Source organism: Diabrotica undecimpunctata, chromosome 10 (assembly GCF_040954645.1).
Source record: "Diabrotica undecimpunctata isolate CICGRU chromosome 10, icDiaUnde3, whole genome shotgun sequence".
Lineage (NCBI taxonomy): Eukaryota > Metazoa > Arthropoda > Insecta > Coleoptera > Chrysomelidae > Diabrotica > Diabrotica undecimpunctata.
In genome coordinates this window covers 20,156,113-20,171,926 of record NC_092812.1, presented here as the reverse complement: position 1 = coordinate 20,171,926, position 15,814 = coordinate 20,156,113, and the positions used below count along the sequence as shown (strand labels likewise).

The 15,814-nt window shown below is 33.8% G+C and overlaps 2 protein-coding genes across 2 annotated transcripts; both read right to left on the bottom strand.

The window, feature by feature from the left end:
• Window positions 1–7,880: 7,880 nt before the first annotated feature.
• Window positions 7,881–8,402, bottom strand: LOC140451646 (EPM2A-interacting protein 1-like). Its single transcript, XM_072545490.1, has one exon. The coding sequence runs from the start codon at window positions 8,400–8,402 to the stop codon at window positions 7,881–7,883; it is 522 nt and encodes a 173-aa protein (XP_072401591.1).
• A 21-nt stretch (window positions 8,403–8,423) lies between these two features.
• Window positions 8,424–9,011, bottom strand: LOC140451645 (SCAN domain-containing protein 3-like). The gene has a single exon (XM_072545489.1). The coding sequence runs from the start codon at window positions 9,009–9,011 to the stop codon at window positions 8,424–8,426; it is 588 nt and encodes a 195-aa protein (XP_072401590.1).
• Window positions 9,012–15,814: the final 6,803 nt, after the last annotated feature.

The window sequence follows — 15,814 nt, the reverse complement described above, 5'->3', positions numbered from 1 at the left end:
CACCTAATAAAAAGAAGAACTAAATCGCTATCATAACCGTATTCAAAAGTAAGTATCTTTTTCTTTTTGAATATTTGTATTTTTGTCATCGGACATTTTTGAGTTCGGTTTTCTCGTATCGTACCAGTGGCACGATGACCTTGATGTTTCAGCAGTTTTAGTAAACCATGGCCATTAAAATATTTGTCAGTAAAAAAATTACATGATCAGAGGACACTACAATAATTTTGAGAAGATCAAGAACTACCCGAGATCCTAAGGGTAAATCGTAAAGTTGGAGATTTCATTTAGCACCACAATAAGTGTCAAAGGCATAAAAATATCCTGCATAACATCTAGTTCTTATATTTAAAGCGTACCATTTGTATATTGTTTACTGGAATGCCGACCATAAAACTTTACCATGGTCGTCGCTTGACAGGTTTTCATGTAAAAATCCACACTGTTGAAATCTTTGATTCAAAAGTGACATTAGTGACCGTAAATTAGCCATTTTGTCATGGGTATTCAGACTATCCTTATCTACTAATTGAATATACCTTTTGATTTCCTGGAATCGGTTCCTGACAAAGTTTTTGCGACCACAGGCACTTCAAGATCATCATCAAGACTCCAAGAATTACATTCGTTTGGTAGTTTATGATAGCCTGTTAGAAGTAAAATTGACACAAAAAGTTTGCTTTTTGAATGATCAATTATTATGAACATTTATAATAAAATGAAATCTTATTTAATACTAAAAAATATAATCGTTGCTTTTTGTCTTGAGAATAATCAATATGTACGACGTATCTACATTGTCTTATTTCCCCATTTATCATATTTTGTTACTAAGTATCTACATAACGCCCTACTGGTAGCTTTTTACTCATCTTTTCACCACCGTATTCTTCTTTTCCATTTTAACAAACACTCTCATCCCTCTGACGTGAGGGGAGGCTTTCTTGTAAATCTACAGAGGTACCAACGCCACCTAGCCATATTTTGTTAACCAAATACCTACATAACGCCCTACTGGTCGTTTTTTAATCATCTTTTCACCGGTATTTTTTATATTTCTTTTTAACGAACAATTTTTTTTTTACTTTCTGGTCTATGAAATCTCACAGATATTTTTATTTCAGGATATATCTGTAACTTGGTAGAAAAAGGGCCTATGTCCAAAATGTGCTATAATGAGAAACAAAACGAAAAGATCGCCAAGTACAGGGATCTGGAAATTCAAATACGAAGACAGTGGAGAATGGAAAGTACCCAGACAATACCTATTATTCTCTCTACTACTGGAGTTATTCCGAAGAACCTTCTAGAAAACATAAGAAAACTAGATCTGAATGAACATGTCTACAAGACCATGCAAAAAGCTCAACGTCCAGATGTGTACGAAAATTTTTGGGAGATACTCCAGCATACCAAGTCACCTAGGGCTCGATAACACGGAAAGAGTCCCACCAGAGCTCAATCCTTTTGATACCGTAGGTATCTGGGATGAGTGAGTTTTTCCCTTAGAGGGAGTGAGAGCCGTATGGCTAAATCTGGTTTTCCGGCTTATAATAGCCACTATTACCGGGAACGTACTTCCAAAAAATACCTAAGTCCTGATGTTTCAGTGGCACAAATGTATCTACTTTATTGTGAATACTGTGGAAATAATAATATAAACCATGACAAGGAGTTAATGTGTGTATAGAAAAATATTCAATAACGAGTTTATTCTTTCTTTTCACGGTCCGGTAAATAATACTTGTGCTAAGTTAATATAAGTCTAAGAAGTATGGAAAATACGCAATTAACTAAAAAAAAAGAAGTGGAACAGTAAAAGATTTTACTTGAAAGAGAAAAACATTTAGATTTAGCTGAAAGTGCTTATAAGCAAAAGACAAACAACGAAGCAAAATAGACCAATCATTGGTATTGTTTCTTTTGACATAGAAAAATGTCTACCAACCCCACACTTCTGGAACGGTGTTTTCTTCTAAAGAAGGCAACTATGGACCTACAACTTAACAGTGTTTGAGACTACCACATCAGGCAATGTGGGAATTTGTTTCCTATGGAACGAGACAGTGGCTGGTCGTGGTGAGCAAGAAATAGCTTCATGTATAAGAGAATTCATTTTGTTGCTCCCAATAGAAGTAGAAATACTCCATTTGTACAGTGATTTTTATTCTGGCCAAAACACAAACATCTTCGTGTCCACAATGATACTCTTAGTGATGCGTGAGATGAAAAAAATTGGAAAACGTTTGAAAGAAGTACATCATAAATTTATGGAACCTGGTCACACCCATATGGATGCCGACACAATTCATGCGGCCATAGAGACAGTTAAGAAAAAGACAACATCTGAAATTGAAGTTCCAGAGGGTTGTTCTACCTCCTCTTCAAGTTGTAGAGATGAAACAAAAATATTTTTTTTTAATTTTAGTAGGGTACTTAGAAAGAAAATTAGTACATCGTGAAGGGAATGATGATGGGGAAGCTGTACCATTGATGCAAATAAAGTGGTCAAAATACACCCAAGAACATGAGTTCCAATGCTTTTAAAAAAAAAGTTTTAAGACGCTGTAGCTTTTAAAAAAATTGATTTAAGGAGCTGTTCTACTAGAAATCGAAAAAACGAAATGGAAATCGAAAAAACGAAATGGAAATTGAGCAATCTGAACCAATGAATTCAGAACCTTAATCTCTAGCCGATAATAAAGTAAAAAATCTGTTAGATTTACTATTTTACATTAGTGAATATGATTGGCTATTTTACCAAAATCTTCAAAAATAAAATGACATCGGTGCTGGCACTATTTTAGTTTCAGGCATCAACGACGATAGGGTTTAAATTAGAAAGTTTAGTTTAGAAGATAGGGTTAAATTTAATTTATTTGTATTTTAAAAAATAAAAAATTTTCTTCTAAATCATAATATTTTACTGCTCTGTTGCAGAGCCAGTGTCCCTATCCGACAAAATCTGCACATGGCCAATGTCTATGTTTTTTAGGTATAAAGAAAAATAATAAAATAGTATTTAGTGTAACAAAACTTAAAGTTTATTTTACGAAAAATGGTTGAGTGCTTAATGATTGCAATAAAACCCGACCGCAAGTACCCCAGCTTAGTCAACATTAGTTGAGCAGGTAAGTATTCAGGTAAAATTGAAGCTACTGTGGAGTGTCGTTATCTTGTTTGTATAATAAATTCCTGGTAATATAAAAACGATTAAAAAATCGTATAAAATTATAAAAACGATTAGAATACATTTTATTTCATAGAGTTGTAAACATTTTAACAGTGAGTTTCACTATCAATGGTTGATCTTTTAATGACCACAATAAATTTGTTGATCGTTAAGTATTTCCTGGAATAATTATACAGGTTCCCTCTATTCTGTATAATTTGTAAAAGTATATAAAACCGATGAGAAATTCTTAAATATACATTTTGTTTCATTTAGTTGAAAGTGTTACAAGTGTTACCAGTGTTATACCTATTTATACCTATAAAACAGCATTATGTGGCGTCCGTGGAAAAACATTGATGGTGCTTCTTCCAGTGTTCCAGCCAAGAAAAATCATTTATTTGCTGACGCTAGAAAAATCGTAAAACCAATATATAGTTCTCTACTTAAGGAAGCGTAAGGATGCCGGTTCTACCAAATGTATTGAAGAAAGTGATAAGGACTTAATAAGACGAAAAATTTACACAATGTACGAAGAGCAACGGATACCTACATTAGATGCTTTAAAACAATGGCTTACTAATGATGTACAAATAAACTGTAGCCGCATTAGTCTTTGGAGGATTTTGTCTAAAATAGGCTTCAGATATCGTACACTTGACAAAAGGCAAGTGCTTATGGAGTCCCATCGTTTACAAAAGTGGCGTACTGAATATATAACTTCCATAAGAAATTACCGTACAGAAGATCGACTAATAATTTATCTAGACGAGACAGGGTTTGACACTCATGAAACACCATCCAAAGGATGGTCCGATACTTCCAACAGGTGTCAAACAAAAGCTCCATCAAACAAAGGGAAAAGAATAACAATTTTACATGCAGGATCAGAAAATGTTTGGGTCCCAAATGCCTTATGGCTTTCTGCAAAGAACATTAAAGACTCCTGCGTGGACTACCATGAGGATACAACGGCAGAGCTTTTTGAACAATGGTTTAAGAATTGTCTTATACCTAACCTTCCTCAAAATAGTGTGATAGTAATGGACAATGCAAGTTACCACAGTCGTCAATTACATAAGTCTCCAAGTGCAAATAACACGAAAATTGAAATTCAAAACTACCTGTTAGAAAACGATATATATTTTGAAGAAAGTTATTTAGAAAATGAACTGTTAGAAGTGTTAAAATCATTTTCTATTAAAAAAGTATATGTTTGTGACGCATTGGCCGAGGACATGGGACATACAGTGTTACGGCTTCCGCCCTACTATTGTTTATTTAATCCCATAGAGCATATGTGGCACCAACTAAAGTCAAGTGTTAGGTCACAAAATGTTTCTCCGACTTTAAGTGGTAGTGTAGGCGAATTAATAAGGAAATGTGTTGATGATATCTCCCCAGAAAGTTGGAAAAATTCAGTTCGCCATGTAATGAACGTAGAAAATTCATATGTTACTTTGAATCACATAATTAAACCAATTGTTATTAATCTTGAAGAGGATAGCGACAGCGAAACAGAATTAGGTATTTAGGAATTCATAAATATATTTTGGTTATTTTGGGTATTTTTTTTGTAAATATTAACTTGTATAGTTTTTTCTATATTTTTTTTTCAATTCATCTATTTTTTGTACATTATGTATTCGTTGGTATGTATATACTGTAAATAGAACTATTATTACTGTACATTTTTAACGATATCCGATTAGGAAGATCAAAAACTTTTAAACACGCCAGTTTTTTGCTGACAGTCCTAAGCCTGTAAAAAGTGTGAAGGAAAGTACCTTTCTGAATTTAGATCCATATACTACAATTATTCACGTAGAATAAAAAAACTACTTTCTTCATGTTAAAAATTGTTCAATTATCAAGTATATTCACTTGAACAACCTGAAAATATCATATGAAATAATTTAATAAATATTTATAATCGTGTATTACACAGCTACCAATAAAATATATTAAATAACAAACTTTCCGAAGTGCGACCCTGCGTACTTCCGTAGTTTATTGAGAGACTCTTGTATACACAATAGGATCAACTCAGGTAACCATTAAGCACTCAACCATTTTTCGTGAAACAAACTATACCATTATATTAATACATATTAAAAAAAAACACCAAAATATTTGATAATCTGATTAGATATTTGAATAATCAACATACTCCAAAGCTGTTAATCCCATTTTGTTAATCCCAAACAGTAAAAATGGACATTGGCCCTTTTTCTATTAAGGTACAGATATAGTGACACTGCGATATAAACAGATCTAACCGCTATTATTGTATTAACCTACTCTATGATTGACCGACAATAATTCTCCTAATTAATAATAAATTGACCAACAAAAAATTAGTTAAGACAATGCAAATCAAAATATAATTTAGGTTGATTAACCATCTCCTTCATGTGATATACATATCCGGTGAGAATATAATAAATCCCACCTTTATTATGATGGAAAGGCGCATGATACATTTACTACATTTTTCTCATTTCTGTAAGATTTTTATTCTAAAATAATCATTAACATCCTAAATGTGTTTGGAAAAGACAGCAAAATTTCGCATACAGAGATCATACAAGGTTTTGCTCTCTTTTTTCATTTCCAGTGACAAACGTAATTAATTATTTCTGACAAAACCAGCCTATCTGTGTTACAAATGAGTTAGGAGCTCTGGATTTCACTTGCACGTTATTCGATTGCTAATATAAAATGTTTTTAGTGACTACGTTAAAAAAGTATGGAAAAGGATACGTAATATTTTTTTAAATAAAAATCCCATGGTATTTTTTATTGAAATTAATTGTCTGAATAAAAGGATTGGTAATTAAATTTTTATTGTGTTGTGTTGTTAAAACATAAATGAATTTATTGTTTTTTAAAATACTCTGCATGAAAATTAATATACTTTTGTATGTTTGAATCAATTTTCCAATAATGACATTACAGTACGCTATTCATATCGTACGTGGTATCTCGGAAATATCCATTTTAATGCATCTAGAAACGTTTAATATTATTTTTATTGAATGAGTAATTATATTTGCTTTTTTATATTATTATTATCTAGATTTAACCCTAGGGCTCTAAATCTCTCATCTCGGATACCTACGGTATCAAAAGGTTATTATCGAGTCCTTGGTGACTTGGGCCTAGCTGGAGTATAGACGTAGTTTAGACCAGGGGTGTCCAACTTGCAATGCCTCAATGGCCAAAACTTGTTGCCGAGAGGGGGCATTTGGGCCTGTAGGACTCATCGCTGGCTCTGCGGACTTCTTCCTGTCCTCGGAATTAGACCGGGTGTTGACCATCTTTGCTTGCCACTGATGAAATGGTTTAATACTGCTACTGGTATAAAATAACGGTTACCGTGACAAGTATCTGTTATAGGTAACAGTTCCAAGGAGCAGTTACAAAATAACAGATCAAAAATAGAAAACAGAACAGGTAAAATAGTCCAAGTATTCCTTGACTTACGGAAGGAATAACTTAGTAAACAAGAAAAACAAAATGGTATAAAAGTACAATGCAAAGAAAATGTTTCTAAGTGTTCCTTGACTTACGGAAGAAACAACTTAGGACAGAAATATAGATAAATGAAATATGTAAATGTGAGAGTAAAAGAAACGACTTAGAGTGAAAAAATATAATACTCAAAATATAAAACGAGAAATAAAAAAAATGAAACAGATTATAGAAATATGTCTAAGTGTTTCTTGACTTACGGAAGAAACAACTTAAAACAAAAAAGTAAATAAGAGAAGCAAATATAGTAAAATAAATGCACAAATATTTATAAGTGTTTCTTGACTTACGGAAGAAACAGCTTAGCAAAATATGGAAAAATGAAATAGACAAATATATAAGTATTTTCTTAACTTACGGAAGAAAATATCTTAGATAAAATATCAGAAATAATAATGCGATATGAAAATATTTCTAAGGGTTCTTTTGACTTACCGGAAAAGAACGACTTAGACACGCAATAAAATAACAAGTCAGATATCAGAGAAATACTTCTAATAGCTCTTTGACTTCCCGAAAAGAACTACTTAGATACAAAGTACAAAATCAAATATATAAAATAGAAAAAGCAAGATAAATATAAGTGTTCTTAACTTACGGAAGAACAACTTAAACACAAAATACAAGAAAAATAAACAATCAAAATAATCAAATAAAATATCAAACACTCAGTACATGAACAAATATAGATTAATGTAATATTCTAACCTGAAAAGGTCTGAATATACAATAATGCTAAAATAAAAAAATGGTATATAGGAAATCAGAAAATAAAACAATAACTTAGTAGGAACAATAATAGCACCGACTAGGTCTACAGTAGAAGAGGCAAGCTCGACTGACTGATGAGAGAAAATCTACCTGCTTTTATGTAAAACAAATCCTTTGTTTTCAAAAGGGATTACTGAAAAGTGGAATTTCCCTGCATCGAGTCAATTAGAAATTTGGATTCGGCCAAACTTGGAATTCCCAAGTATTTTTACCAATATCCAAATTCCTTGATGCGTCCGGCACGGCTGTCAGCTCCCGGCTGACACGCCTCCGGAGGACAAACTAAAACCTTTGATGTTGCCGCGGGCCATATAATAATTTTGTTACAAGTAATAACAAAATAAAGTGAGGTATAAAAATAATTAAAACAAAAAAGAGTATTATTTCTTTTATTGCTCAGCAACTACACTTTTTTATAAACGGAAAATCCCTTTTCTTGTCTGGTGATTAGGAACATGTCTGCTTGAAGATCACATAACTCAAGCTGTAAGTTGAGTGGTTGATCATCAATGGTTACTCCAAGAGGGTTATTATAAAGTAGTACACTGCTTTTGAGACTTTCAATTTCTTCAAATATTGTATTGAATTCATTAATAACTTGTTCAATTTGTGAAATGCAGGATGAAAACTCAATATTTTCCTCACCGTTGAATTCTTCTGCTATTTGCAGACAGCTAGGGAAGTGTGTCAGGTTGTTCTTTTCCAAAGCACGTTTAAACACGTTCAGCTTATTCCGGAATCCGTTTATCATTGCGATCAAATCTGAAACTAACTGTCTTAAGAATTCTGGATCCTTAAACTTCTCTTCCAGTTCAGTTGTGTCAGATGAAACATATTTGTTGAGGAATGCAGGGATTTCCTTTCTTATGGCAAAAAATCGTTCCATGCACTTTCCTGCACTCAGCCACCTTACATGGTTGTACATTAGCAATTCTCCATACTCAGCCTATGTTTTCACTAAAAACTGCTTAAGTTGCCTGTGTAAAAGAGATCGATTTCCACCTCTAATCATATTTATAATCTTAATCACGGTTTGGAAAACTTGATCTTCCTTGACTGATTTTCCACATAAAGCTCCCTGATGTATAATACAATGAATTGTTGAGCAAGTGACACCATTCTCTCGAAGCAGACCCACTAATCCAATTTTTTTACCTGTCATTGATGGGGCCCCGTCTGTTGCTATGGCTGAACATTTATCAAAGCCTCCAATTCTGTCAACTGTTTTCTTCACAGCCTCATAGATGTCTTTTCCTTTTGTTGTTCCATAAAGAGGACAAATATCAAATAACTCCTCTTTACTGGTAAAATCATCAAAAGTAGTGCGCACAAATATTAACAGCTGACTAACATCGGTTTGATCAGTGCTTTCATCCAAACAAAGTGAGAAATATGAACTTTTCTTAACCAGGCTAAGCATAGATTTTTCTACTTGCTCACCCATAGCAACAATCCTTCTTTGTATGGTTTGATGTGAAAGTGACACTGATTCAAATTTCTCCGCCATTTTAGAATCACCGAAAGCTTTGGCCATTTCAACAGCACATTTTTTTTATCAAATTGCCATCAGTGAATGGTTTTTTTGCCTTTGCCAGCTCAAGCGACACGGCATAAGATGCATGCAAAGAATGCGTTTGAGAGTAATATTTTACTGAACTTCCCAGTTTGCTGTTTAAGCTTTTTCTTCAAATCTGCAACTAAGGCACGCAGACTTTCATTTGTGTACGTAGCATACTTATTTTCATGCACTGTTGTGTAATGTCTTCTCACATTATATTCTTTAGGCACTGAAACGACATTCATGCACACTAAGCACTGCAACTTTCCATTATTGTTAGCAATCAAGTAATCACTCTCCCAACTTTCTTTGTAAATTCTGTTCTTACTATCAATTTTCCGTTTTACTGGTTTTACACTCATTATTGTATAAGAGGGATCAAGACAAAGAATTAATCAAGTTCACTGTTCACTAGCAACGTAATAGATTAGCCGACTAGCCTTGGTGTCAGTAGCACACTGGCACGATGGCCATGGCGGCTGACGACGGATGGTAAGCAGTGGGAGGTGTGGCCTGCGTGAACTGTGATGCGCAGTAATCAGTGCAGTTCTCATAGTGGTGGAGGATGATTGTGTTCGTTACACGTCCGCGAAGCGGCACGCGGTACAGTACTTGTGATGTAAAAACACTGCTAAGCCATAAAATATAAAATAAATTAAAAAATCTTTTTTCACAGTGGCAGCATTTAAAGAAAATATATGCTTTTCGAAAATCTTACGTGGGTCACACAAATAGCCTCGCGGGCCGCCAGTTGGACAACCCTGGTTTAGACAAAGACAATAATTTCATGTCAGTCAGTTGTCTCGCCAATTGTCATCGTGTAAACGCGGCTTTAAACTGATTTCATTGTCCGGGCGCAGCTAAGCATCTATCTACCTTTCGCATTTTTAGTTACCAGTTGATCGTCGAGTAGGTTAATGCACCAGTTTCTGTCAGTTTTGAGATTTACGATAGCGGTCGCATACGACGCCACCTTGTTATTTACGTTTGGAATTTTACGACGGTAAATATGAAGGTTTTGTTGAAATTATTTATTTATTTATTTCTTACAATTGTTGCAGAGTGTTTATTATAAGGATGGAGTCAAAGAGGCCTAAATTAGATGTAGGAGTTAGAGTTAGAACAATTAGCGAACGAAGGTTTTAGCGACTCAGATGAGTTTGTAGAAAGCGATGAGAGTGAAACTAAAGACAACATAGATATAGAGGATACGCAGGATGATGAATTTGATGCTTTAATTCCAGAAAATCCTGATGTCTCTCCGGAAATTGCAGTAAAAAGTACAAATAAGTCCAAAACAAAAAGTGTTATATATGCTAAAAATGGGCGTAGGTGGTGTCTAAATAGTTTCCATAGCAAAAATACCAGGGTTTCCAAAAAAAATTTGGTTCTTCACTTGCCAAGACCGAAAGGACCACCAAAAGATATGGTAGATCCAAAAAAAATTGGAGTTTATTTTTTAGCAAAGAACTGGTGGATATAATTGTAAAGTACAATAATGAGGAAATCGAAAGAAAGAAAATTAGATATAAGAGCGAGCAATGGTATCTTGGAGCAACCGATAGTGTCGAAATACGAGCGTTGTTTGGACTGTTATATTTAATCGGTGTTTTAAAAAATGCTCATGTCACACTGAGTGATTTATGGTCACCAATTTTTGTACCAGTTCTCTTTAGGACAACCATGAACAAGAACCATTTTAAACTTCTGATCAACTGTTTCCGGTTTGATAATAAGGAAACGAGAGAAGACAGAAGAAAGATTGATAAATTTGCAGCTATCAGGAATATTTGGGAAATGTTCGAGGAAATCCTGTAGACATAGTTCACTCCATCGGAATATGTAACAATTGATGAGACGCTTTTAGGATTTAGGGGCCGAGGTCCCTTCAAGATGTATATCCCAAATAAGCCCGACAAATATGGTCTCAAACTCGTTACGATGTGCGATGCGAAAACATAATACCTATATGTGCTCTGCTAAATCTTATATTGGAAGGGAGGAAAGAAAAAGTCAATGTTCGATTCCAACACAATACGTGCTTGAGCTTACAACAGGTATTCATGGGACAAATAGAAATTGCACTATGGATAATTGGCTTACCTCGTACTAAGCCGCAGAAAAATTACAGAAAAAGAATTTAACGCTGGTAGGAACAATCAGAAAAAATAAACCTGATATTCCAAAGCAGTTAGTGGAAACAAACGGAAAACATATTGATTCATCTTTGTTTGTTTTTGACGAAAACAGCACGTTAGTTTCTTACGTGCCTAAGAAAAACAAGACTGTTATATTGTTATCAACTATGCACACGACAGCAGATATTGACGAAAAAACAAAGAAGTCTGAAATAATTTTGTTCTACAATGAAACAAAAGGCGGCGTTGATACTTTTGATCAACTTTGTCATCTAACGACAGTCTCGAGGAAAACTCGCAGGTAGCCACTTCGAATTTTGTATGCTATGATTGATACTGCTGGATTCAATTCCTATGTGATATACAAATGTAACTGCAAAACAAAATCACAGAAACAGTCCGCTTTTCTGAAAGATTTATCATATTCCTTTGTAGAAGATTATTTGAAACAAAGAATGACCAATACACGTCTCCCAAGAGAAATTAGGAATAATATTCGGAAATTTCTGAATTGCGAAGAAAAACAAGAAACTGCTCAAAAGATAAATGATTTATTAGGCCAATGTGACTTCTGTCCCCGAAAAAAGAACAGAGAGGCTCGATATAAATGTGAACATTGCCATAAAAGTGTATTCGCCGAACATCTCTTTAGCATTTGTATAGATTGTAAATGACTTTTTTTGTAAAAATTCTATCATCTTTTTTATTTCACCAGTTTTAACACACTTTTTGCTAAAAACGGTTGGTGACGCAATGGTTTCTTTAGTTTTATAGTTTGCGAATACGGCACATTTTAAAATTTTCTAATAATTGATATAGCTTTGGTGTTGGTAAATCTTAATTTCAGTATCTAATGTTAATTAATACCTATAAAAGACACTTTTTACCGTAACAACTTTGAAATATAAAGAGCAAGTTTATAGGTCTTATATGACGCCACCTTGTTGCTAACGTTCCACAAATTCCACCTTGTGGTTCTAGGGTTAAAAAATAATAAGATTAATTCGGCCACACAGAATTTAATATTACAACGAAAAAATTTAAACAATTTAAACTTAATCAGTTACCCTTCTTCCATTTATATTTATTTGCAATTTTTACAAGAATAATCAGGACAATAATTTAAATCTCTTGTTATATTATAACGTTATTATCACTACATCGTTAAATATTTAATGGAATGTGTCAAGGAAGAGAAAATCGCTCAGCCTCTAATATATTTGAAACCACTGTGAGGCTACAATGTATTTATCACAATTAATTCTCTCAGCCATTACTTTACACTATTACAAAACGTTGTAATATATTTAAATACCCAAAGGATAAGACTAACTGTTGGAAAAGCGACCAAGCATTTATTTATCTGTTAAGGAAGCGCTTTCTCAATTATCAAGACTCACATTCCGACCAGTTTTATTGTCCACCCCACTTTGTCGGAGACTAAAACGATAAATTTACATCTGACACACAACAACGTGATTTGTAAGTAACCACTGATGGATTTACGCAGTAGTTGTGCCTAAATTATCTAGAAGCTCCAGATAAAGTCGCTTGCTGTTATTTAAGTGATGCTTGATATTCATCAATATGTTTTTTGTTAATTAGGCATTTTATTTTCTGTTTTAAATATTTTTCGTAAATCTTCTTTTAAAAGCGTTTAAAACTATTTTATTTTTCTGTAAAATACATACCGCTACAATAGCAGCTGTATATCATGAATTTGCAGCGATAAGTAGGCGCTTATCACTTTAAATGTGCAACACGAAATGGACAGTTTTAAACATATAGTAAAATTTAACATAAAAAAATTTAAAAAGGAATTAAGTGCAAAAACTTAGTTATAATAACAGACCTTATCCGTTTCTATACTGTTAGGACGTATACGTCTCACGAAACTTAACCCTGGTACATCACACTTATTTTTTAAGGCATGAACTTCACACTCGGGTCTTAGAATGTGTAGAAAAAAATTTAACCATGGTGTGGTATTTCACAAATAGATTTTGTTGAAATTCAAAAATAACATAAAAGAATATTCAAACATAAAACATTGTTTTTAAAACAAATAAATATTAAATTGAAATTATCATCTACAAAATACACCTGTATAACTATCCTTGTAACAAAAAAATAAACTCTTTTGGTAATATAAGTCTTAGTAATTATTCTTAGCCAGGTCTTCAGTTTCTTGGATCTTGATGTTCGCATTCACAGCATAGCTGGGTCTATGTTCCATGCAATATGGTCTGCGACACTCAGAACACGCAAAACTGGTTTTTCTATCCTTTCCTTTTGCACAAAAGCAGCATCTAACTTTTTTGTTAAATGAACATCATGTTATGGTGGGGGACTTCAATTCCCAGAATTTCAGAAATTCTTTGCCGCAGTGTTTTTTGTATAGTATCCACGGTCAATCGTTCTTGTAATCATGGTTCAATTAGACTCATTGATAACTGCTTTAGAAAAGATTTTCGATTATTGTTTCTACTTTCCTTCCAGTGGGGATTTGAAAGAGAAAACAAAACCATTGCATTTATTTCACTAGCATCAAGTATATTGAAAAAAACTCGTAGCGGCCAACGTCTGGTCTTCCGTGAGGTAGTGTAAGAATGGCAGAGCTGATGTATCTGTTCCTCCCTTCGTTTCATTATACGGATGTATAATATTGGGCTTACCAAATGTATCTGTTCCTCCCTTCGTTTCATTATACGGATGTATAATATTGGGCTTACCCATAATGGCATTAAGAGAGTCATCAGAATGCAATATGACAGCAAAAGAACAATTTTGTTTTGTTTAGGAGTATATGAAACAAGAGTTTTATTTCTATCAAAAGCAAATAGCGATGTACCTACTTCTTTTTTTTTGAGGAATGTAGCAGGTATTTCTCTCTTATTTTTTCTCAAAGTACCTAAGAGAGTTAATTGATACTGTTCTAACATTTGTTCAGCTAAGGGAATTGACGTAAACCAATTATCAACAGTGAGGTTTTGGTTAGATCCATGTATTGGTTGTGAAAGTTTTCGAACATAATAAGCCGGTACTGATTCATTGTTTTCTGTGGTTACTCTTCCAACGTATGAAATTACATTGAGCATATAATATGTTTTTGAATCATTTAACATCATTATTTTCATTCCATACTTATCAGGCTTACTAGCCATGTAGATTCGAAATGGACATTTTCCTCTATATCCTACAAGCTGTTCATCTACAATACAGTATTCGTATGGTGTATAGTACGATTTACAGTTATTTACAAAAATGTCGAATAATTCTCGTATAGGTGCAAACTGTCCTTACTATGAAACCTCAGACATAAGGCTATAAATTGGAATCGCTGCTGTGACATCGTCGCCCGAAATATTCCATTTCCAAATTTTACTGACCAAAGTTCATCTAAGTTACAGTTAGATACTCGTAATGCACCTGCTAAAAAAAACAGCCCAATGTAAGCCTTCACTTCTGTTCTAGTTACTGGTCTTGTGTAACTCTGCTGTCTAATATCATTGCATTTGCGAATGACTTTTTCATTTGAGTGCAAAACAATAACATCTATCATTTGTTCGTTGAACAACAAATTCCAAGATTGTTCAGGAGTTTGAACTGTGCTCGCTTCTCCTTTGGGGCCAGGTAAATGTATTACAATATTTTCTCGTCTTGTACGACCCTGTCTTGCTGGTGCTTGTGTGCTCCACCGATGACCATTTTTCTCTCATGACACTCTCATTCTCCCATAAATTGTCTGCCTCTCTCTGTAATTCTACCTCAGTTAAAGGACGACGATTTTCTCTGCTAGTTGACGCCATTACTCAACTATTTTCTCTACTAGTTGACGCCATTATACTAAAATAAATAAAAATAAGTTGAAACAAAATTATTACCGTAAACATCACCCTTGGGTCTGGGGTACCCATGCTTGTACTTCTGGAAATATCTTACCTCGTTGTTTCACTAAAATGCAGCGGATGGCCCGTATTCTAACTCGGCTTACGACAGACTGAATTTACATAAAGTGACCGCACACATAAACCACTCATGCGCATGTCACATTGCAATGAATGACTCTCTGGGTTTCTGAGACCCAACAGTGCAGTTCCAGGGTTAAAAAAGTTCTAGTGGTGCATATTTGTCTCCTAAATTCGATTTTATCAAATATAATCGTATGTATGTCTGTTTAGCGTTAACAACATTGCTGGATAAATAATTTCCTTCGTTTTCTGTTCTTAGTTGTCATCTTCCGATCTCTGATTCCCATCTCTCTGACATCTTTCATCACTACATTTCTCCCTTTTTTCTTGGTCTTTCTCTCTTTTTTTGCCCTCAGGTACTCTCCAACCAATATTCTTGACTTTTCTATTACCTTGCATTATTTGTAGATAGTCGAACCATTGTACTCTACGTTTTTTTACTTCTTTTGTTATTATAGGGTTAGCATACAATTAGTATACTTATACTTTGGTTTGTCTTCTCCATTTTCGCTCTACTACTTTTCCACTAAACATTCTGCAAAGTATTTTTCTTTCCCATGCTTCAAATCTGTTCTGTATAGTTTTGTTCGTAGTCCATGTCTCAGCAGCGTATAGCATTGTGGGTCTAATTATAGTTTTGTATACTCTTATTTTACAAGATATATCTTTG

What these genes read in the sequence shown, in the direction of transcription:
- LOC140451646 (XM_072545490.1), bottom strand. Translation starts at nt 8,402, where the DNA reads ATGTACAACCATGTAAGGTGGCTGAGTGCAGGAAAGTGCATGGAACGA.
- LOC140451645 (XM_072545489.1), bottom strand. Translation starts at nt 9,011, where the DNA reads ATGGCCAAAGCTTTCGGTGATTCTAAAATGGCGGAGAAATTTGAATCA.